This window comes from Carassius gibelio, chromosome B3 (genome assembly GCF_023724105.1).
Source record: "Carassius gibelio isolate Cgi1373 ecotype wild population from Czech Republic chromosome B3, carGib1.2-hapl.c, whole genome shotgun sequence".
In the NCBI taxonomy this organism is placed as follows: domain Eukaryota; kingdom Metazoa; phylum Chordata; class Actinopteri; order Cypriniformes; family Cyprinidae; genus Carassius; species Carassius gibelio.
In genome coordinates, this window is record NC_068398.1 from 6,842,759 (window position 1) to 6,866,705 (window position 23,947).

The 23,947-nt window shown below is 35.3% G+C and overlaps 1 protein-coding gene across 1 annotated transcript; it reads right to left on the reverse strand.

The window, feature by feature from the left end:
- Positions 1-11,449: 11,449 nt before the first annotated feature.
- Positions 11,450-20,105, reverse strand: pctp (phosphatidylcholine transfer protein). The gene is made up of 6 exons (XM_052552742.1): positions 19,933-20,105; positions 18,515-18,632; positions 14,796-14,875; positions 14,204-14,375; positions 14,058-14,125; positions 11,450-13,987 (listed from the first exon to the last, which is right to left on the reverse strand). The coding sequence occupies exons 1-6, from the start codon at positions 20,059-20,061 to the stop codon at positions 13,910-13,912; spliced, it is 645 nt and encodes a 214-aa protein (XP_052408702.1). The 5' UTR covers positions 20,062-20,105; the 3' UTR covers positions 11,450-13,909.
- Positions 20,106-23,947: the final 3,842 nt, after the last annotated feature.

The following is a 23,947-nucleotide window of genomic DNA, read 5'->3' on the forward strand; positions in this document are numbered from 1 at the left end:
ACCATCACACTGAACACTGGGGCCCCCCAAGGATGTGTGCTGAGCCCCCTCCTCTTCACACTGTTGACCCATGACTGCACACCATCACACAACTCCAACCTCTTTATTAAGTTTGCAGATGACACGTCTGTGGTGGGTCTCATTAGCAACAAAGATGAGACAAACTACAGGAGCAAGGTGAGCTGCCTGGCCGGATGGTGCAGTGACAACAATCTATCTCTGACTGCTGCGTCTCACTTGCAAAGCCCTCTGCATCACAGGTGATCCCACCCACCCATCACACAGCTTCTTCAGTCTGCTGCCAGGCTGCGGAGTCTCCAGGCCAGGACCAGCAGACTGAAGGACAGAAGGACAGCTTCATCCATCAAGCTGTCAGGAAGCTGAACTCGCTCCCAAACCTGCCCCAGCCATCACTGAACTATGGAACCCCCCCCCCCCCCCAGATTCCCCATCCCCAGGTCCTTCCACCCCCCCCCCCCAACAAATATATATACGATGACATGCACCAGTCACTTTGTGCAGCATTGGTCTGCTCACTACCTCATTCAGCATGGGACTGACGTCATTCTACTACCTCATCAGTCAGTTAAATAAAATAACTGCTCTTGAGCCCTTTGTCAATTAAATCAGACTGAAGAAGCTTCTTTTTTTAACTAAAAATCGTTTATCTGCACTGTTTGTTCATTTCACTGATTTGCACTCTATCTGCCATGTGCCTTGCGCTGCTTTATTTAAATTTATTTTTTATTTTATTATATGTCTTTTTTACACTCCCTTATTGTATAGTTGTACCTACATTTTATATTTGATCTAGATTTTTAGGCTTTAATGTTAATGTTATCTGTATGCACCGGGGGTCTGAGAGTAATGCAATTTTGATTCTCTGTATGTATGTACTGTACATGTGGAAGAATTGAGAATAAAGCAGACTTGACTTGACTTGACTAAAGGTCCCAGCCTTTCCAACAACAAAAAGCAGCATAAAAAATGCTGTGATCTAAAGAAAGCACCAAAAAGCTCCTATAAAGCCAAAATATGTTCTTAAGAGCAACACCACCTCAAATCTACAGACAGAAGCTGAAACACCTGCACATGTCCCATTTTAACCAAGCCTGCATAAGCTCAAACCAACACACACACACACAATGTCAGTATTAAATATATTACCCAAGCAACTGCATAGAAATCACTCTTTCATCATGAGTTTTTCACTAATCATAAGAGTGTAACTGAAGATCCACCAGTGACTCTATAAACCCAGCTAGAATGGGCATCTATGATGATGATGATGATGATGATGATGACGCTGTCAGACCGAGCGTGCTCAGTGCATCCCGGCCCATCTCCTCAAACAATAACGCGTTTGTGCCATAAACCGCCCACCTGGCATCACTCTCCCTCTTACTCACTGAGCATAAAACAAATCGTGAAACCACATGTTCAAATATACAATACATATACGCTGACTAAATATTGATGGATCTGTCTGTATCGCAGGAACACAACCAGTGAGGTAGTGCTTTCCACCGATGCCAGCTGTCCCCTCAGATGAGAAATGGCCCTTCCCGCTTTGATTTATGCCCATTCACTTTGACCTAGAGATGGGCGTCTTCACATGTGAGTGATCACGAGATCAAACCGGCACGTTGTTTTGTGTGAAAATGACATTGAAGAATACGCCGCAGTATTTTGTCACCTTAAGATTTTAATAAACGAGCTCTGGGAGCCAAGAAAGCGGCAGGCTCCAGTAAGACTAATACTGGCATGTAAATGACCCAGAGAAATAGCAGGCGACCCCTGATGAAAAGACAGCAGAGATAATAGCAGCCAGTGTATGAGACGAGGAGCCGGGCTCACACTCCTAAAAATAATAATAATAATCGGCCAATTTCTCGCCTCTCAGGAGAATCAAGATAAATCTGCCTTGAGCAGGGCTCTTTCTGCAGAGAGACAGCTTTCCACTGCAAATATTTGGCTGGATGGGTTTGTGAGTTTGAGTATCCTGTGAATGATGGAGTTTGAGACACTTTTAGGTCTCACATCTCTCACTGTGTTACTTCATGCATGAAAAGTCAATTAAATGAATGCATGAAATTGCAAAAACACAAATATTATTTTTCTATGTTGGCGAATTTGTAATTGAAATTGCACTGGAGCAAGCCATTCAAAAGTTTGGGTTTTCAGAAAGGATATAGTATTTCATTGATCAAAAGTGATAGCAAAAGTGCTTATAATGTTACAAAAGGTATTTCAAATAAATGCTGCTCTGTTGAAATTTATATTTGTCAAAGAATCCTGAAAAATAAAAGTCCTCCAAAATATGAAGCAGCACAAATTGATTACAATCAGAAATGTTTTTTGCATATCAGCATATTAAAATTATTTCTGAAAGATCATGTGACACACTTGCTTTACATGTAATATTTAAATATCTAAATAAAAAAAATATCTGAAAAATATTTATTTCAAGTTTATTAAAATTGCATTATTTAACATACCAGTCTATTAAAAATAAATAATTTAAATGGGTTAATAAAATAATCGTTTATAATTACATTATAATGAATTATGGTATAATGGTAAATACAAAAAATATATATAATATATATATATATATATATATATATAGAGAGAGAGAGAGAGAGAGAGAGAGAGAGAAATAACTGTAACATTATTTTACATTTATTAAAATTGCATTAAACGTTACAAATAGCTATAACAAACATTATACGAAAAAATCACAAATGGATTTTGAATTTTTTTATTTTATTTACAATTTATTATTATATTATATACTACTGTATATTATATACTTACTACACAATTAATACACAATGTTTTGTTGTTGTTGTTACACTGAAACATAATTTTATAACAATTAAATTAAAATTCAGCTTTCATCACTGGAATAAATTACATTTATAAATATAAAAAAATAAATCAGTTATTTTAAACTAATAACATTTCACAATTTTACTGTATTTTTGATCAAATTAATGCAGCCTTGGTAAGCAGAATGCACTTCTTTCAAAAACAAACTTTTGAACAGTGGCATATATATTTATTTAAAAATTTGTTTACATTGTATTGTAGATGTAAGCATGCATCTGGATTAATAAATGAGTTGAAACCTCATAATTGTGAACTCTTTATAAAGGACTTTTTTTGGGGCTACGCTCAAGCTACAATTTGTGTTCTACAGTTCTACAGACTTAGGTCAAAAAAAGTTCAAATAATTTCTTCTTTAACAGTGGTGTTTACTTATTTACAGTGTGCTGTTTTCAGTCTGAGAGTGTGTACCATATACTGGCAGTGCTGCTTAATGACCACAATTAAACCAATTACAAACACAAACACACTGTTACAAAAAATCCCACAATTCCCATCTGAACACCTCTTGGGAATCTGCGCTCATTTTAAAGGCAAAGACAAAAAAAACTGAAAGTGAGACATCGGGAAATGATGGCAGTCACTTACAAACAAAAACATGCTGAAATATTTCCATTGCTCAGTTTCAGAGTGAACTCAAACTCAAACACATATTATGGTCAAGCACATTAAAGATGTAACTATTATTTATTATTAATTTAATTATTTATTATTCTCCAGCCAGCAGTGCTCTAAAAGGGTTAAACAGTAAATGGTAAGTAACACTCAATAAATGATCGCAAACGTCATCTAAATCTTAAAACAAGCAGTAATTTTTAAATATGATATAAATTACAGCTGATATTAGATATTTATCAGCCAATAACATCTATTTATTAACCATTTACATTACATTAACAAATTATGTTTTAATTAAATTATTTAAAAAACATTACATTATACTACACATTTTCAATAAAACATTATTTTACACACATTATATATATCCATATATTACCAATTTCATTATATTAACAAATTGTTTAATTATTTTATTTAAATTATATTTTATTTTCAATTTATTGTACAAATGGTTTATGTAAAATGTGTGTATATATATATATATATATATATATATATATATACATACATACATACATACATCAAATTACAACAAATATGTATTACAAATGTTCATTATTGTACATTATTTTAGTATGTTGTATTTTAATATGAGTGTAATGCTGTTTTTAACAATCCACATCCAGGAACCATTTATGTGACATTTCTCAGTAATTAAAATCAAGCAATTAGTTCTGCTAAATGATCAATCACTGAATAACATTTACTTAAATCCTCTTCATTATTCAGTGTGGACAGAAGTCTTCAGATGTTTGTTTGCTCATTTAATTAGCATGCCTTGGGCCTTAATTGGCCATCTATGTGTCTCAGTTGAGCTACAAAATGATTATTGTGAAAAGCTCCGAGCAGACGCGGTTTGTTTGTTTTTGAAAGCCACAGATCAGCGTGTGTAAATGATCTGAGAGGAGTTTATAATGCATTTAAGGCAGAAACCCAGATCAGTTGGTCTTGTCTAAGACGCTTGATAAATAAAGGCAGCAGGACGGGGCTTAACCTGCTCCTCGGGGTTTATGGGTGTATTGGTGAAGCGGTTGGTGGCTGGTCACGGTGCGTCAGGGTCCGGCGCGGGGCTTTACTAGCTGCCGGACAGTTTATTGAATTCCAGTTCAGTCCACAGACAGCTTTACTGTCGGCTCCAACCGCAGTTACTCAATAACAAACAGCCACGCAGAGCTGTTTACAGTCGGAGCCGTTACTGCCCACCCTCATACAACACTGACCCCCATTCTGTCTCGCTCTCACACGACCTTCAACACTGAAGCTACACACTCAATACATTAAAGAGACAGTTCACCAAAAAAATTATGTTCCATCATCATTTACTCGTCCTCCATTTGTTCCAAACCAGTATGAGTTCATGTCTTCTGCTGAAGAAGATATTTAAAAAAATGTTGTTAAACAAACAGTTGACAGCCATTGACTTAGCCTACATCGTTTTTTTTTTTTTCTTCATACTTTGGAAGTCAACGGTTACTGACAGTTTCTTGTTAATTTAATCAGAAAATACTTCTATTTTTTTATTTAGATTTTTTTTTCAAACATTTAAATATGAGTTAAATATGGAAGCACGTTTCTGCCATGAAATATAACAATAAAAATGTAACTTTTTATCTTACTTATCTAGCTCTGTTTCTTGCAATTCTGAAAAAGAAAGTCAGAACTGCGAGATATAAACTCAAAATGTTCCGTTTATATCTCGCAATTCAAAATTTTTCTCCATTTTTGAGTTTATATCTTGCAATTCTATTTTTTTTTCTTGAAATATATAGTTTATATCTCACAATTCTGTTTTCCCCCTTAAAAATTTTGTTTATATCCTGCAATTCTAAGTTAAAATCACAATTAACAGTTTATATCTCACAATTAATGTTTTTTTCTCAAAATTCTGAGTTTATGTTTCACAATTAAACTGTTCTCAAAATTCTAAGTTTATATCCCACAATTCTATTTTCTCTCTCAAAATTCTGAGTTTACATCTCGCAACTGTATTGTCCCCCTCAAAATTCTGTTTATATCTCACAATTCTATTTTCTCTCTCAAAATTCTCAGTTTAAATCTCGCAATTGTATTTCCCCCTCACAATTCTGTTTATATCTCACAGTTCTATTTCTTTCTCAAAATTCTGGGTTTCTATCACACAATTTTCAGTTTAAATCACAATTCTCAGTTTATATCTTGTAATTCTGGGATAATATACAATAATTCTCAGTTTATATCTCTTAATTCTTTTTTTTCTCAAAATTCTAAGTAATCTCGCAATTCTGAGTTTAAATCTTGCAATTGTAACTTTTTGTTCACCTTTTTTTTTTTTTTTTGGCAGAGACAGCTTACATAATTAACAGTAATACTCTCACAGTTAAAATCTATGAGGCAAGACAGGGTTTACAGGCGAAAATCTCAAGATTATGGCACTTATTTCTTGAGCTGTAAAATTACTTAATTTTAGCTGTTGATCTAGTACTGTTCTAGATGGATGAACATCTGTTTGTAAAAAACAAAATTACATTTTTCACTATATAAAATGTCCTTCTCAAGTTACCAGTTATCAGGATGAGTTCAAATATTTCTTATTTATATTCTGTCATGTTAACAAGTATAATACCTCTTCTAAACTACGATTATTTAAACATTTATTCCACTGCCCAGTGTACTTACATTAACCATACATCACTTCAACCACAATTTTAAATAAGGGATGAGTCAAAACTATTGAACACAGTCTTATATTTCTAAGGAAAGCATATAGTACATGCACATAATCAAAACACTGTCTGTCTGTACATAAGCCAAATAAACAAGTGCAACTAACCACTGTGACATGACTCTGGGTGGGATTCAGTACATTCATACCAACACATGCATTAAATGGAAAGTTCATCCAAAAATGACCATTCTGTCATTACTCATTCTAAAACTGTGAGTGTTATTTATTCACCAGTGTCTTTTCAGTAGCTTCACCCAAATCCCAAACTGGAAAAACAGGTTTGGATCTAAAATCTAAAAATTAGATCAATTATTTTTGGAGTAATAAATGCACTGATACAGAATGAAAAGATGTCTGTATTTATCAAGAAAAATATGCAAAGTTTAACGATTGAATTTTACCCGAATGTTTTTTTTATTATTATAATTATTATTATTATTTTCAGTTTGAAGAAACAGTTGTTTATTTCAGAACTGTTTATTGAAAAGTGTTTTGGATTAAACTATCCCCAAACTTTTGTGTCAGCCAAATATTTTATTTGGTGCCTCTTTGAAACAAGACTCTTTTAATATTAAGTTTACAATGATTTTATTTTTATTTTTTTTTACTTTTTCCAGTTAAAGGTCTTTTTACAATACAGATTTTGACAAAGCAGCTTCACAAAGATAAACAGCCAAATAACAGAATCAATTATGAAACTCATGTATGGAGACATTTCAGATTCTACTTTAAAGCAGCTCTAAAATACAAAACTGTCATTAATTCAGAAAAAAATGACATATTTTTATCTTCAAGAAGATATTGATGTATAATTTAATTTTTCTAAGAAACAATAAAATGTGACTTATAAGACCATTTGTTGTGTAATTAATATAGGCTAACACATTACACTTTATTCTTTGTGCTTGTAAATGCTATATTATTTTGTGCATATTTAAAAAAAAAAAAAAAAAGAAGAAGATATTTTGAAAAATGTCGTAAGTATTTTTTGGTCCACACAATGGAAGTCGCTGGGGTCCAAAGTTATGTTTTAGACCTCCTAGACTTTCACTTTAATGGTAAAGAAAGCAAGTCGATGTGAGAGTTAGTATATGATGACAGAAACATTAACTACCAAAAAACACTATTGATTTCAATTACATAATTTATGATTTATAAATAAAAAAATACTGTCCATAATGGCAGAAGTCATTTTCCTAGTATATGCATTTAACACAGAGGACAATATTATTGCTCAAAGGTTCCTCATTATCACATGTTTTAAGCATGAACTTAGTCTCAGATGTTTCTAGGAAACATTTGCGTTCAAACTCAGATCTCTGACCAGTGAATGCGCACTTCTGAAACTCAAGGAGACACATGTGAGGGTCTATTTTTCAGGAGACACATCAGAGACGTATGAGACTCCTCCACTCAATCTCATGTGCTCTTGGAGAAACTCTTGAGCCGTGAGTGAGATCTTCTCATGTGCTGCAGTCTGGTGTTACAGTAGCAGACGGCTGCGGTCAGGCTCTAAGTAAAACCAGTCGTCTGGTGTTTTCTCCGGCCGCAGGAGTAATGATATAATGGAGGTATCGGGTCCCTGCGGCCTCTGTCCTGCTGCATTTAGAGGACAGAGACATTCTGCTGTAATCACTGCAAATAGCTGCAATCAGACGGCGTTCCAGCTCTTATATTCTCCGCCTTATGTATTTACAGAGGAGACATGGGGAGAAAATGACTCTAGTGGCACATCTCAAATAACCGACGCAAAAAAAAAACTATGGTCAAATACAGACAGCGATAGAGACTCTGACTCCCCCTTCTGGAGGAAGATGATTATCATACTTTATAAGGCATTCTCAATGCAGTCATCATTCATCAAGATTTATGCATTTGGATAAATTTAAAATAAATTTTAAATAATTGTTTTTTTTTTATGTATTTATTCAAAATTAGAATCAACATAAATCTGTTCCAAAATCCTGAAGTATCGAAAGTTTTTCTTACTCTCTGATTCCAAAATAATAATATTACTTATAAAAAAAACAACTAATTTCTTACGTAGCTTCTTTCATAAATCCCTGCTCAAATCCAAATGAGTTGCCTGCGGAAACACTTTGTTTTCCATATTCAATTAGTTCAAATGAGACTGAAACTGGATGTAATTGATAAAGATAAAAACCTGGTCACTGTGTATTTAAAACACATTCAGTTTATTACTAATGCATAAATCTGACCTGTTTTATTTATTTACGACTGACAAATATGCAGCAAATTACGTTTATTAGTTTGTTTAATGTAAAACTTTTATAATCCAAATGGATGGAAATTTTATATGCAACTAAAATACATAAATCTTAAATTTAAACCTAAATATTTTTTGTCTGTTCAATTCTGGATGGCGGTGACATTATTTGTTGCTCACTTACCGTTCAATAATCGCAATATGCTTTGTTCTTTGATACTTTTGATATGAAACAAAGTATGATCTTTCACATAATGTCCATTTTATGATAAACAAACAACAGTGTTTTGGCGCTCTTTAAGGTGGCGCGCGTTGTAGTTCAAGTGGCACGTGAAATGATTAGCTCCTGCTTTTGACTAATAGTTAAAACAGGAAATAAACATGAATGAATATCAGATGATGTTGAAAGAAACGGTAGAACTTACTGAAATGTGTCGTGCCTCACGTGATTCAACCATGGAGACGTAAGGGAAGCAGCCCGTATGTCACGTGACCTGATTTTACCTCAGGAAACATTTCATGTCCCCCCCTGGTTAATAAAACAACTTTTTTAGGACAGCCACGGTTGAAATGTTTAGATTTCAAAAAACAAATTGGAGTAAAAACTAATATCATTAAAAAGTTTATAATTACGTTAGTGTTAATTATTATATATAAATAAAATAGAAACTGTTTAACAAGCACCCCGAACACCACGACAACCACTGAACCGCCCAGAACACCCTAGCAACTGTTTAACAACCACCCGAACACCCCAGCAACCACCTAACCGCCCAGAACACCCTAGCAACTGTTTAACAACCACCCGAACACCCCAGCAACCACCTAACTGCCCAGAACACCCTAGCAACTGTTTAACAACCACCCGAACACCCCAGCAACCACCTAACTGCCCAGAACACCCTAGCAACTGTTTAACAACCACCCGAACACCCCAGCAACCACTGAACCGCCCAGAACACCCTAGCAACTGTTTAACAAGCACCCCAAACACCCCGGCAACCACTGAACCGCCCAGAACACCCTAGCAACTGTTTAACAAGCACCCGAACACCCCAGCAACCACTGAACCGCCCAGAACACCCTAGCAACTGTTTATCAAGCACCCCGAACACCCCGGCTACCACTGAACCGCCCAGAACACCCTAGCAACTGTTTAACAACCACCCGAACACCCCAGCAACCACCTAACTGCCCAGAACACCCTAGCAACTGTTTAACAACCACCCGAACACCCCAGCAACCACTGAACCGCCCAGAACACCCTAGCAACTGTTTATCAAGCACCCCGAACACCCCGGCTACCACTGAACCGCCCAGAACACCCTAGCAACTGTTTAACAACCACCCGAACACCCCAGCAACCACCTAACCGCCCAGAACACCCTAGCAACTGTTTAACAAGCACCCCGAGAACACCATAGCAACCACTGAACTGTCAAGAACACCCTAGCAACTGTTTAACAGGCACCCCGAACACCCCGGCAACCACTGAACCACCCAGAACACAATAGCAACTGTTTAACAACCACCCCGAACACCCCAGCAACCACCTAGCTGCCCAGAACACCCTAGCAACTGTTAAACAACCACCCGAACACCCCAGCAACCACCTAACTGCCCAGAACACCCTAGCAACTGTTTAACAGGCACCCCGAACACCCCGGCAACCACTGAACCGCCCAGAATACCCTAGCAACTGTTTAAAAACCACCCAAAACACCCCAGCAACCACCTAGCTGCCCAGAACACCCTAGCAAATGCTTCCCCATGGCATCCATAATGTGTCTAAAAATGTATAACGCATTGCTAACTGCTTTGTTAAAGCTATGGGTAGTTAAGCAGAATACTTTGGCAATTCACAGCTCTAGCAACCATTTAAAAAGACCCTAGCAACATGGAAGTGAGTTCTACAATATGAAGTCTTTCTTACTCTCTGGGCCCATAATAATAAGAAGAATCCCAGTACACTTTCTTACGTAGCTTCTCTGATAAATCCCAGCACAAATCCAAAGGAGTTACCTGCAGAAACACTTTGTTTGGACTCCTATAAACTGGCAGCAGATCCTGAACTCTCCTCGTCGCCAGAGCGGTTAAGATTTCAACAATGCAAAGCATATGCTTATGAAAATAATTACCTAACCTTGAGTTCAGGGGCTTCTTGGCTGCAGATAGAGGGGCCAGACACAGCGCCAGGTAACGTCTGCAATTATAACCTCCATCAAAACTCACTGCATGCGCATGATGCTGTAGAAAAAACACCATAAAAGCCTATTCAGCATCAGGATGCCGGTTCCCAGAGGCCCTCTATCTCTAATTGTAATCTATTAAGAATCACAAAAGCTGCAGACGAGAACGTTTCTGAGAGGAGCGTGTGTTCAGACAGACGGGCACCTGGGAAATCGGAGGAGGTTTTCAGACAGACCGGGAGAAGTGTATCGCTTTCTGAAGCTAATTAGTCCTGTATATGACCAATCAGAAGAAATACAACAGCTGGCCAAGAAATATATTTTCCTTGCACTGGTGAAGGACAGCCAGTGGAAAGAAGCGGTGCAGTACCTGATGTTATTCAAGAGCAGCGTTCAGGGATCAGATGTGGGACAAATATAGACCATCTCAAAGATCTCAGCTTCAGCTTCAGTGTTTCCTCCAGCTCAAATCGACACATACGCATTAAGAGCTCAGCCAAGAAAAACATTCACAAGGGTCGATCTCACAGAGAAGCTTACATTTAACCCCAGAATAAAACGAAAAAAGAACTAATTATATTTTGTATATGCTATGACTATATTTTATGACCATTTTAAGGTTTTGATCTTGTTTTCATGACAGCACAAACTGCCCAAAATTACTGCATTCAGTTTAGGCTAGAGAATACTGTACAGTAATATTTCATCTTTTGGACTCAAATACATAATCATGTAGTTTTACAGGCATTTTAAAGTCAGCTTTTACCACAATCTGTGTCAAACACTAATAAAAAAAAAAAAAAAACTCCATTCTTTAACTGCATTCAAAGGCCAAACACCAGTTTATTGCAATAAGACATTTGCAATAATGAAGAGGTTGAGGAAGAATGTACAGAATGTTATTTTATCTTTAATTTTCAGCACGGCGAGTTTAAGAGGTAGAGATGTCAAAAGAAGAAAGAAAAACAACAGAAGCAAAGGAAAACAAAACACTAAAAGACACAATGAAACTACGAAGTGTTAAAACGGAGTCAAAGGCAATGTCATAGCATTTCCTAACAATTTAACCTCTATTTCCTTCTAACAGAAACTTATCAATAAACACCAGCAGATATTAACGGCCTGGATTGCATCAAAGTGCTTTTAAAACTGCGGTTACAATATCAAACACATCATTCATTCACTGTATCATTCAGATTCATGCAGTGTGTCGTGCATAGTTTCATTTTGCATGTCCAAACTGCACAAAACTGGCATTTAATAGTCTTGATTATAATTATGAGACAGGTTTTGCATATCAAAATTATATTTTAACAGCCTTTTTTTTCTGCTCTCAGTATTAACACGTAAACAGCACACAATTTTGATTCCAGATTTGAATGTAGACATAACACTTTCCATGCAAATATTCATCAATATACAGTAGTCGCATCTCTGTTTTCTAGTAATTGTCATAAATGTGATTTATGCGTGATCCTGATAGTCAGTTCTGTTTAAAAGTTTCTGCAAAGTATTAGAAATATAATTACACTTCTACATCACGTTACATTAATTGTTAAAATCGACCATTAAAATAAAACCAGTGTGAACTTTAGTGTCTTTGTAAAATCGCAGCCCTTGAGTCCACCAGCAGAGGGCGCTGGATCACTAGAATGCATCACGCCCATCTGCAGAGGCTCATGGGAAGGGACTCATTCAGCACCAGTACATGCTAAAACATCTTGTAATATATACAGTAAGTGCTTGATTGTGTTCAGTTGTTGGGGATGACAAAGGAAACTATAACATTAGTATTATATAACTCTTCAGAACACATACTGTGACCCTCATGCTTATTTGGACACTTAAACCTAAATGTTTTTTTGTTTCTTCTGCTCACTGAGGCTGCATTTAATTGATTTTAAACTACAGTAAAAATTTCTAAATATTTTTACGATTAAAAATGACTTTTCTATGTGAATGTATGTTAAAATGTAATTTATTCCTGTGATCAAAGCTGTATTTTCAGCATCATTGCTCCAGTCTTAAGATCACATGATCCTTCAGAAATCATACTAATCATCGACTCCTTAAGAAACATTTCTGATTATTAGCAATGTGAAAACAGTCGTGCTGCTTAATATTTGTGTGGAAAACCTATTAAAAAGTTTTACTTTTGAGCAAGGAAGCATTCAATTGAAGTGTGACATTTATAACGTAAGAAAAGAGTGACATTTCAAATGAATGGTGATTTTGACATTTCAATTCATCAAAAAACACTGAAAAAATGTATCCATAAAAATATTAGGCATCAGAAACTGTTTGCAACATTGATAATAAGAACAATTATTGATAATTGAATACCAATAATAATTGAGCAGCAAGTCAGTATATTAGAGTGATTTTTAAAGGATCATGTGACTGGAGAAATGATGCTGTAAAACAGTTTTGATCACTGAAATAAATTAAATTTTACAATATATTTACACATAATAAGGTTCTCAGACCCTGCGTAGACAGCAACTCAACTCAAATGTTCCCAGCTCTAGAAAGGTGATAAATACATCAGTAAAACAGTCCATGTGACATCAGTGGCTCAAATTCAGTTTAGCAATGCTACGAGAATACTTTTTTTTTTTTTTTTTTTTGCAAAGAAAACAAAAATAACAATATATTCAACCATTCTTCTCCCGAGTTATGTCTTCCACCATTGTGGAGAGTTCCCAAGAATGTACTGGATGTAATCAGCATAGTTTACGTTCAGGGGGAAAGTGCGTGAATGAACGTAATGTGCGTTGTTTACGCTTGGGGGAAAGCATGCGTATGCATTGTAATACAGTCTAAAATGGCAGAAGACATAACTCGGGAGAGAAGAATGGTCGAGTAAATTGTTATTTTGGTTTTCTTTGCCCAAAAAAATAAATAAAAGTATTCTCATAGCATCGCAAAACTGAAGTTGAGCCACTGATGTATTTATTACATTTACTATATTTCTGGAGCTGGAACATTCCAGTTGCGTTGCAGTCTATGGTAGCTCTAAGGTTGCATTAAAAATATCTTAATTTGTGTTCAGAAGATGAACGATGGTCTTACAATTTGGATTGACATGAGGGTGAGTAATTAATGAAAGAATTTTCATTTCGGGGTAAACGAACCCTTTAACAGACAAATGCATACATTCGTTAAGACAACAAAAGAACAATAATGAAGGACTCCAGACTCTAGTTTCCTCCGATCACCACACAAACAGCAGTACGTCTACCCAGAATGCCCTCCTGACAGGAAACAGAAGCTCGAGGATCACTTGCTGTTGTTGCAGTAGCTGCTGTAGTTACTGCAGGCCTTCTTCATGTCGGTGAGGAAAGCAGGGACGCCCGTCTGAGAGCAAAACACACGCATCAGCACGCTCACCTCATCACGGATCACAGCAGACATCAACAGCGCTCACCTTCGCCGCCCAGTTCACCAGCCACGACGGGATCATTCCTCCAGGATTGTCAAAGTAGTTCATAAACACTGCAAGACGATTCAGAACCACCGCTGTTATTATTCATTCAGCTTCAGGACGAGAGTGTGTTGGACGTGTGTTTGTACCTTTGGTGCCGCCGGAGCCGTCGCTCTCCATGGCCAGACTCTGCTTGTAGTCTTTGACCCGGATCACGCCCCTCTTCTCTGGACACTGAGACACAGACCAGCTCTTGGCTAACACCACACAGATCTTACGTCCCCCTACGTCCAGATCCCGGCGCTCCCGCACGTACACATACTGAAGAGAGTTAAGACACAGCACAACACTTCTACAGACATTCATATTATACTACAAGAAACACATTTGGGTTTCTGATGAAGGGGACTTGAGCATTATCGACAGAGACAAAAGCGAAAGCAAGCTGTTATGATTTCTACTTTAGTATTTGAGGCTGATTTAAGCTTATACAGACATGCCATAATTCCTCAAATTGAAAATATATTTAAATCAACTGAAATTAATAAGAGCAATTTGTTTTTAAATTGTTAAAATACTTAAAAATATATTTCAAAAACTAAAAATTACATCTGACACACTGCAAATGTTTTTATATTGTTAAAATGCTGCATATTGTTTTTAGAAATTGCTTATGTTGAATCTGTTACGTGAATCTGTCTATTCGCGCACACACACACTGTATGAGTGTTTGTAGGATACATCTCTGTTGGACAGAGGTAGTGGATATTTCACTTCCCAGTATATGGCTTTCTGTCCGCCGTAGTCCTTCTCGTGCAGCTCTGAGGATGACACACACACAAGAAATAAAATAATAATTCTTTATATGTGAGTAAAATAACCGGTTTATCCCTAATTAAATCTGCACTACGAGGGGTAATGTGTGGATGAATCTGAATGCAAGCCTATTAAATGTGATTTTAGAGACACTGCGTGCTTCAAGCTGAGGCGGGAGTTTGGGGAGGATCCTTTTCTCTTCCAGCGTGACACAGAGAGACGTCCCGTTGGCTGACCTGCATTAAACCCAGACCTGAACCTCTACTCAACTCTTTCTCTCACAAAGACCAGGTCCATCCTCCAACATCTAAACAACAGAAGACTGGAGGACAAACACTTCACGTGTTTAAGGAGTTAGAGAGAAGTAAACTATATACAATTGAGCAGAATTGAGTTACTATAGTTCACTAAAACTTCAAACATTTCCCTCAATTGATATTTTCAGTTAATATTTTAATACAATTACTCAAACTTTAACAAAATGTAAAAAAAAAAAAAAAAAAGAATAGAAATGTTTTATATATATATATATATATATATATATATATATATATATATATATATATATATATATATATATATATATATATATATATATATATATATAATTGAAATTACATTTCAAATAATGGCCAAAGCAACATTTCTAATTTCCCAAAATAATGTACTAAAATAATTAGAACTAAAACAAATGTAAAATTAATATAAATACATATTAAACAAAGTTAAAATTAATAAAAATGTATAACAAATTAATACAAATTAATAATTATTAATAAAATAATGAATACAATTTAGATGAAATAAAATAAAAAAGACTTAAACTTATTTCATTTAGGCCTATTTACAAGGCAACATTTCTCAAACTACTACAACTGATTGAAAAAATAAAATTAATTAAATAATATCACATTTTATATATATATATATATATATATATATATATATATATATAGAGAGAGAGAGAGAGAGAGAGAGAGAGAGAGAGAGAGAGAGAGAGAGAGAGAGAGAGAGAGAGAGAGAGAGAGAGCGAGAGAGAGAGAGAGGGGGGGGGGGGGTTCCTATATATTAAAAACTGCATGTACATATTTAACAAAAAGGATTAAATCAAAATTACTAAAAATGTAACAACACTTAAAATAAAAACAGAAAACACATTAAACTTTAACTGAAAGAAAATAAAATATTAAAAAATAAACTTTTTATTTTAGCTAGCTGCGTAGAAAACAATACAAATTAAAAATGACAAAAACACAACAAAATGAGTAACTTAACTTAAAATAAAAACAAAAATAAACTTAATATAAAGTAATATTAAAAAAAATGTTTTATTTTGGCCATTTGATAAATACACACACAAAGACTAAAACCAAAATTAAAATGAAATATATATAAATATATGTATAAAAATAAAACGGACTGCCAATAATGAGAAGCACTATAATAGTTTCTGGATAGGCTCACAGACGGTTTGTTTCAGGTCTGAACGGTTCACGGGTGTATCTAGTGTGAAAACCCTGATGTATTCAGCTAACAAGGGTGGAGGCCAAGGCGTTTACGTGTGATTATAATCACAAGCCATTCTTGACGGATTTAACACAAAGCACATTTCAGCGCTCTGGTGGTCCCACACAATACTCACACCAGCAATTCAAAGACAAAGCATGAGGAACACGACTGCTTTCAGTGAAATCAAATCACACATGAGCCACGCAAAACTACAGAGAAGAGAGACTGAACAAAAACTACTGCAGTTTACTTGAAGAAAAACCATAATGGAGTGCAAAGTCATAAAAATTAAAAAAAAAATACACGTAAGTGACTTATGCAATGGAGAGCTGGAGGTGTATTTGTGTGTATAAAGCAGGGTTTGGGTGGGATTTCACAAACAAGCCCCCACAGGAAAAGAGCACCTCCATCAGGACCGCAGCACAGAAACATGAGGCTCTTCACGAGAGATCAGCTCAAACACATGCACGTCTGGAGCCACTCCACCCAACACACACACGTTCACGCTCCGCTTGTGTTTGAGGGAAATACACCACCCAACCCAAGAAAAACTACAGAGATGATAACATTACACATACAGTTTCCCAACAAACACACTCTCATGCAAACACAAGATAAGTCCAGGATGAGAAAAAAAAAAAAAAAAAGCTTGTTGAAATACACAATGCATTGTGGAGATTGAGATGATGTGACGCAGAGCAGATCTTCAGGACCGCGAAAACTGATTTCACATCTCGAACCAGAGCACGAACACGGGCCGAGGTGACGAAGAGGAATAGTTCCCAGATCCAGAGAAAAGACATCCAGCTCCTTATTGATCATTTTAAACATGAACTTGCCTTAAATGGACATCTCATGGAGTGATATTGAAATAAAATAGAAATTGATTCTTCAAAATATTAATAAATGTGTATCTCAACGACACCAAAAAAGCTGACATGAATATGCACACACAAACAGACAAAAAAGGCAACTATAATGACCAAAAACAAGCGGGGGGAGGATTTTTATTTTTTTTAAAGGTCCACACTGATTAACTATTGCAGCATGAACAATATTTCCTCCATAAAAGTCAGTCTATGCAAGCGAAGTACTGTAGCTTGCAGTTTTGTATGCACTGTAAGTGAAGGCACATACTAAATTGCTACACAAGGCATGAACTTGGTGCTCTGCTATTCGATTGTTACTTATTAACACTTTTGATTAAACAGTAAAAGCTGCCGAGCTTTTATGATGTCAAACAACAAAGAATGGGTTTCAAAGTACAAACCTGTTCAGCGAACAAAAATCTGATCCTGGGTCAGTTTCTGGCTTTCACGTGATTACTACTGACCTTAAACAGATCTGATTCTGGATCAGTCTACTGAGAAACTCCTGTGTGGCTACACTGTATATATAAAGCACATCACTATAGGACAATCTACACACATACAAACTACTGAATAAACACAGCACTGGATCAATCGAAACACTAAACTACGAGACCTATACGTGCATTTACCTGCAAATCTGACTCAATCTGACCACCAGCAATGGGAGGAACTTCAAAATATGGAAAAAACATTAGACAGGTGCAATACAAATAAAACACAAGCCCTATGACACATTTCAAGTTTGTTTGAGCTCCGTGAAGCTAAATGTGGACATTTTGAACACCAGTACAAGCGCAAGTTGACATTTTTTAACCAAAACAGAAGCCTGTTGAGCTGTTCAGCTTTAGAAATGGGTGTATCAACCGTAATCTCTTCAGAGATGATTCACAACTTCAGGAATCTGTCTAAACCTGCTTTACAAGTAGTTTAACACTGAAGTACAAACGAACGTAACTCTGAGACTGAAGGGTTTTTAGTTTTGATGTAATGAAGGCGATCCGGATTACATGTAATCTAGTTACAAGTATCAGAATAGTTACTTTTCGATTACACGATTACATTACAAACACTATAAAATGCACAAATATTTCTTATTTATATGTAAACTCGCTCTCTCTCTATCTCTATGTTTAGGTCAGCTGAACCTCTTTTACCTAATACATATTTTATATTTTTATATCAATATGGCACAACACGATAAATAAGTTAGGTCAAATGAAGATGTTTGGCTGTGAAAGATCAACAAGTCCCACTCATAATTACCTTTGACATAGGAGTCCCACTGTTTCCTGTAGTTCAGATCCATGTAGACATCTGCGCAGAGATCTGGAGCGCAGCCGGTCAGAGAACCGAACACTTTGTACTCGTACAGACCCGTTTCCTGTCGAACACAAATGACGACCAGATGAGAGCCAGAGCCTGTAACACTGAACTAGCCCCATGGTATATAAGACTCATGTGTGTGATGTTATGGATGCACGAGAGGGGAAACTGATCCCCGTGCATGCGGACAGCATCTCTTGAATGCATCAGTCATGCTTGCTTTTGCTTGTATGTTTTCACTTAAAAATCACTAAAACATGTGGATCTGAAGTCATTTCATCCGCAGTGAGGCGACTTTGAAATACTAGGTAGCCTATGCATTTAATAAAACACAATGAAATCATACAATTTCTATAACACATATTGTCATTTCACACATTTTTATATATACACATACAAAATGTTAAACTAGAGTGAATATGCTAGGGCTTATTTATTTTTAAAAGCCATTTTTTCTAATATGGGGGAAAGTTGTAACGATAAAAACCTGCAATTAAACAGCATATAAATCAACAATTAAATAATAATAACAAAGTATGAGGTAATACATGACAATGTGCAAGAATAAATGGGGTAAACCGAAAACCATTACTCATAATAATCAATATAATATGATTTTAAAAATAAATAAATAAATAAATATGATGATACTGGAATTTTACGTTTAGAGGACAGAAATGTCAAAAATTATTATATTTCAACTAGAACTAGAAGAGTGTGTTTATTTATAGAAAACAACTGTGTATTTGGACATTTTATAAAAAATATTTCTATTTATTAAAGAGTATGGAAACTATTATGCATTTTATTTTCTAGAACACAAACGTGTTTAGCATCATTGAAATAATAGTTTTATTACTATTTAAGTTTTTTTTAATATATTTTCCATTTATTTTAGTTAAAATACTTTTTGTAATTTGCATTTTTTATGTATATATTTTAAAGAATTTTTTATTATTTCAGTTTTATTTTTATTTTTCGTACATAAAGTTACGCAAAATAAAACCTGAGATATATTCATTCATTCGTTCAAGCTTTAACATTATGTTTTTAGATTTAGTTGTAAAATAACCCTGGAACACAACAGAGATCTGTTGCTTTTAAAGTCAGTTTGAAGCTTATACATTCTACCATTATGTTATTACGCACAGTTCAATACTATACACAAGAATGTATGTTCTTTGAGCATTTTAACATATGTATACTCAAAAACAGCCACTGCAATATGTTAGACAGTATATACTTGGTTTATGTTTTTATGTGTGTAAGGCTGTGATGCACAGTAACGCGGAAGACAGATCGCTTTGCTGGGTTGTTTTGATAGCGCGTGCGCGTCATGTCATTCGTCCTACATTCACCTTGCTGTAGAGTCGGTATATTTTGACGTTCATGGTCTCGGTGAAGAACTCCCATCCTCCGTCGAGCTGCGGCTCGTCCAGCTCGGTCCAGGCCTGCTGGACCTCCTCATCGCTGAAGAGCAGAGCCATACTGCTGCTGCTGCTGCTGCTGCGTCCACCAGAGTCATGTGACCACCGGCGCTGCTGACGTCAGAGCGCAGCTGACCGCGCCACGTGCTCGCGCGGTCACGCATGAAGCCACACTAAATGAATTTTAGATATGTACCGTACATATATGAACATCCAGCTTTCTTCTATATAAAATAAGTATATGAAAAGTATACAGCATGTTTTGTATTTCATTTAGAATTATATTAATGTTTAATTTTTAATTTAGTTTTAATTTTAATTTAATATATTTAATATAATTTATTATTATATCATTTATACATTATATGACATTTCACTATATTTCATAATACGAAATGTAATGTATTAATGCATCATTTTTTATGTTGTATGTTGAGATAATGTGCAGCCATCCATTTATAATCACACAAAATAACACTGACAGGGTCATCAAATGTATATTTGGTTATATGTTATTAACAAGAGAATTACTTTTTTTCTTTTTTGGAATTGTTTTTATGAATATCTTAATATAATTCTTTATGAATAAATTAATTGTATATTTTATTTAGTACCACAAAGCAGGTCATAATTTACAGTCAACTGGCCATAATCTCAAAATAAACACTGATATATAAACTATAAACACACAATAAATCAAAGAGACAATTCATTTATTTTATATTTTTATCTAACATTTTATATTCGATTTCTTTTTATTCTATTTAGTATTTAATTTACTTTGTATGTAGCATTTTTGTTTTACTTTTTGTATTTTATTTTCCATTTCTATATCATAATTTTTTGGTTTGTTTTTATGTTGTAAGAGATAATGTACAGTCAGGCAGTCATGTATGAGCATCTGTTAGTAACCCAATACTGAAGCGTTTGATGCCAGATGATACTCCATACCTGCAGACCAGCTCAAATATTTATACTTCACCAGATTCATAACAAAATGCTTCAACTGCATAACATAAGCTCAATCGATTGCTTTAATGCTGCAGAACTTGCAGTTAAATGACAAAACTCCCAGAGGCCTCTGCTGTCAGCTACAGAGATCAGACATGGTGCATTTGAGGAAAGATTTCCTCCGGGAAGGAAGACTGCAGACAACACCCTGAATCAAATTACAAGACAAAAAGAAGAAAAATGCACTGATGCTTGAGTCTCATGTGCATGTGTTTGAGAGCAGAAAGCAAATCCCAAACACATTCAAATGTACGTCATCCACAAACACTCAATCAGGCACTCAGTATATATATATATATACTGTATCTATCATGTCAGATGTTTAAATGAATAATGTATGTGCATTTATATGAATCATTTTTACTATGTACTTTTAAATGCCAGTAATTTTTTTTCTCTTTTTTTATATATGTATAGGCAACCTTAAATGCCCTGAAAGTTGTTTTGGCTAAAAGTGTCTTCCACATAAATAACTTTAAAATACATGTGTATTCATATATGCACCAAGAAAATGTAGGTCATTAGGCTGCTTTTGTAAAAGTGTGAAATGCATTTATTGTAAGATATATATTTTAATACAATAAAACGGAAACTAAACACACACATCATGAGCCATCTTCATTTTGGGATGTTTTTAAAACACATGGGAACACATTTGGCTGAGATACAACTATTTGAAAATCTGGAATCTGAGGATACAAACAACAACAACAACAACAAAATCGATATATTGAGAAAACGGCCTTTAAAGTTGTCCAAATGAAGTTCTTAGCAATGAATATTACTAATAAAAAATTTGGTTTTGGTATATTTACAGCAGGAAATGTACTAAATATATTCAATAACATGATCTTTATTTAATATCCTAATGATTTTTGGCATAAAAGAAAAATCAATCATTTTGACCCATACAATGTTTTGTTGGCTTTTGCTACAAATTCACCCCAGTGACTTCAGACTGGTTTTGTGCTCCAGGGTCATATATGACAAAAGCAGATTTTACAGTATACAAAAGACTCGTTGAAATGGTCAAACCTGCCGCATACGCTCCTCCCCCTGAGTTGAGACTTAAGCAGTGTTAGTTCACATGGAGGAGGAGAAACACAGACGCTCATCTAGTGAATGAGGGCCCCACACACACACACAGAGAGAGAGTCAGTCTCTCACAGGAGATCTTCACCAGCACACTGTGTTTGGAGTAAAACGGGACATTCACGTCTTTAGTTTGCTGAACAGGATCTTTGGAGTGCAGGATGGAAAACACGTGTGAGGTGAGTGACTTGACCCCACTCTCAGATTACCTTCATGCATGCACCAAACTCACCATGCAATATTATTTCACATTCACATGTAGGATTTACATGAGTAACAGTGAATTAGTATATTAGTAAGGGTGTTGCACGTTTCTGCAGCCTTCATGCATGCATTTTCTGACATACGCTGTAAAAAAAGCTGTAAATAAAACAACTATTATAGTATTCTCTTACAAAAAATACAATTTCAGTCTAGAATGTCTTAAATGAGTGAATATATATGCATACTCACTGCAATGCAATAAAACTATTGAAATTGCAATATTGAAAACTGTAAATGGAATGAAAATATAATGATAAAAACTGTTTTAAGTGACCAAAACATATGTTTTAACATATAAAGTCACTTCTGTACCATTACAAATATAAAGCAATAAATATAGGCTATAAGCATTCAATGCACAGATGCATTTAAACTAAAACTGACCTTTGTGATAAATCTGAAAGGCTCAAAAACATACTACTACAAGTGTCAGATTGATATTTTATGACTTTTATCTACTTTCATTAGAACTGATGAATTAAATTTCAACTTAAAAAAAAAAAAACTACTTTGATTTCGTAAAAATGATAAGAAAATTCATAAATTAGTCTGCCCATCTATTTGGATTTGTTTTATTGTATGTTTTGGCTTTAAAGAAAGAACTTTTCTACTCTGGATAACAGTTTTCTGAATATTGCATGTTCAGTTAGGGGTAAAATCATCAGTTTCTAGATTGTAAAAGCTCACTTGCTGCTTTATTATTTTTTTTAAGCATAATTAAACTGGGTGCACAAGTAATTTCAACTTAATTATACTAATCCTACTTAAAAGTCGAGTTGAATCTTGTATTAAATTAAAAAATGAAGTTAAAATCAGTTAAATTGATTTAATGAGTTACCATGATTTTATCATACCATGTTCACAGTGCAATGGGTCACTGAAGAAGATCTAATGGAAAAGTGTTGAATTGGATCTAAACAGCGACTGAGGGTTGAAATCCAGGCCAAATGTTGCAGCTGTAATGTGTATCGTTCAGAGCGGAGAGAGTCGCGGGCGTTTGGCAGATCTGCTGACCCTCTTAAGAAAAAGCCCCTTGAGAGATGGCTGTTAATTTATCCGGCGCTCGTGTTTCACGGGCCGGTCTGTAATGTCACACGCCGAGCTCTCCAGGGAATGTGGCAGCTCTCTCTGCGTCATTCAGACGCCGCTCCAAAAGCAGATCCGGGGGGCTCTTCCCGTCTGAAAACCAAAACAACTCTAAAGTCCTTGCGTTTACTCACTATACATCTCAAACATCGGGATAAGGGTTTGTTTAGATCGCTAGCACTTACACTTAGTATTAAACCAGCTTGTGTGCTCCAGGTATAATATAATATATATATATATATTTAATATATATTATATAATTTAATCAACAATTCTTGTCATTACCATTTATTATTTTGTTTTTTATTAATTAAAAAAAATTAGTTTTAGTTTTAGTTAACAACAATTCACCAGAACAACAGATTTTTTTTTTCTCTCTTTTTCTCTTTATCATGAATTTGTAAAGCATTACGAACAAACTTAGCTTTTTTGCTTTTCTCCTAGGTGTGGAAACCGGCACAGTAGAGCATAGTGACGGCTCAGACGGCGGCCG

Coding starts and splice junctions, on each gene's coding strand:
- pctp (XM_052552742.1), bottom strand. CDS start 20,061: ATGGCTCTGCTCTTCAGCGATGAGGAGGTCCAGCAGGCCTGGACCGAG. Junction 14,126..14,203: donor CGGCTCCGGCGGCACCAAAG/GTACAAACACAC, acceptor ATCGTCTTGCAG/TGTTTATGAACTACTTTGAC. Junction 13,988..14,057: donor TGGTGAACTGGGCGGCGAAG/GTGAGCGCTGTT, acceptor TTTTGCTCTCAG/ACGGGCGTCCCTGCTTTCCT.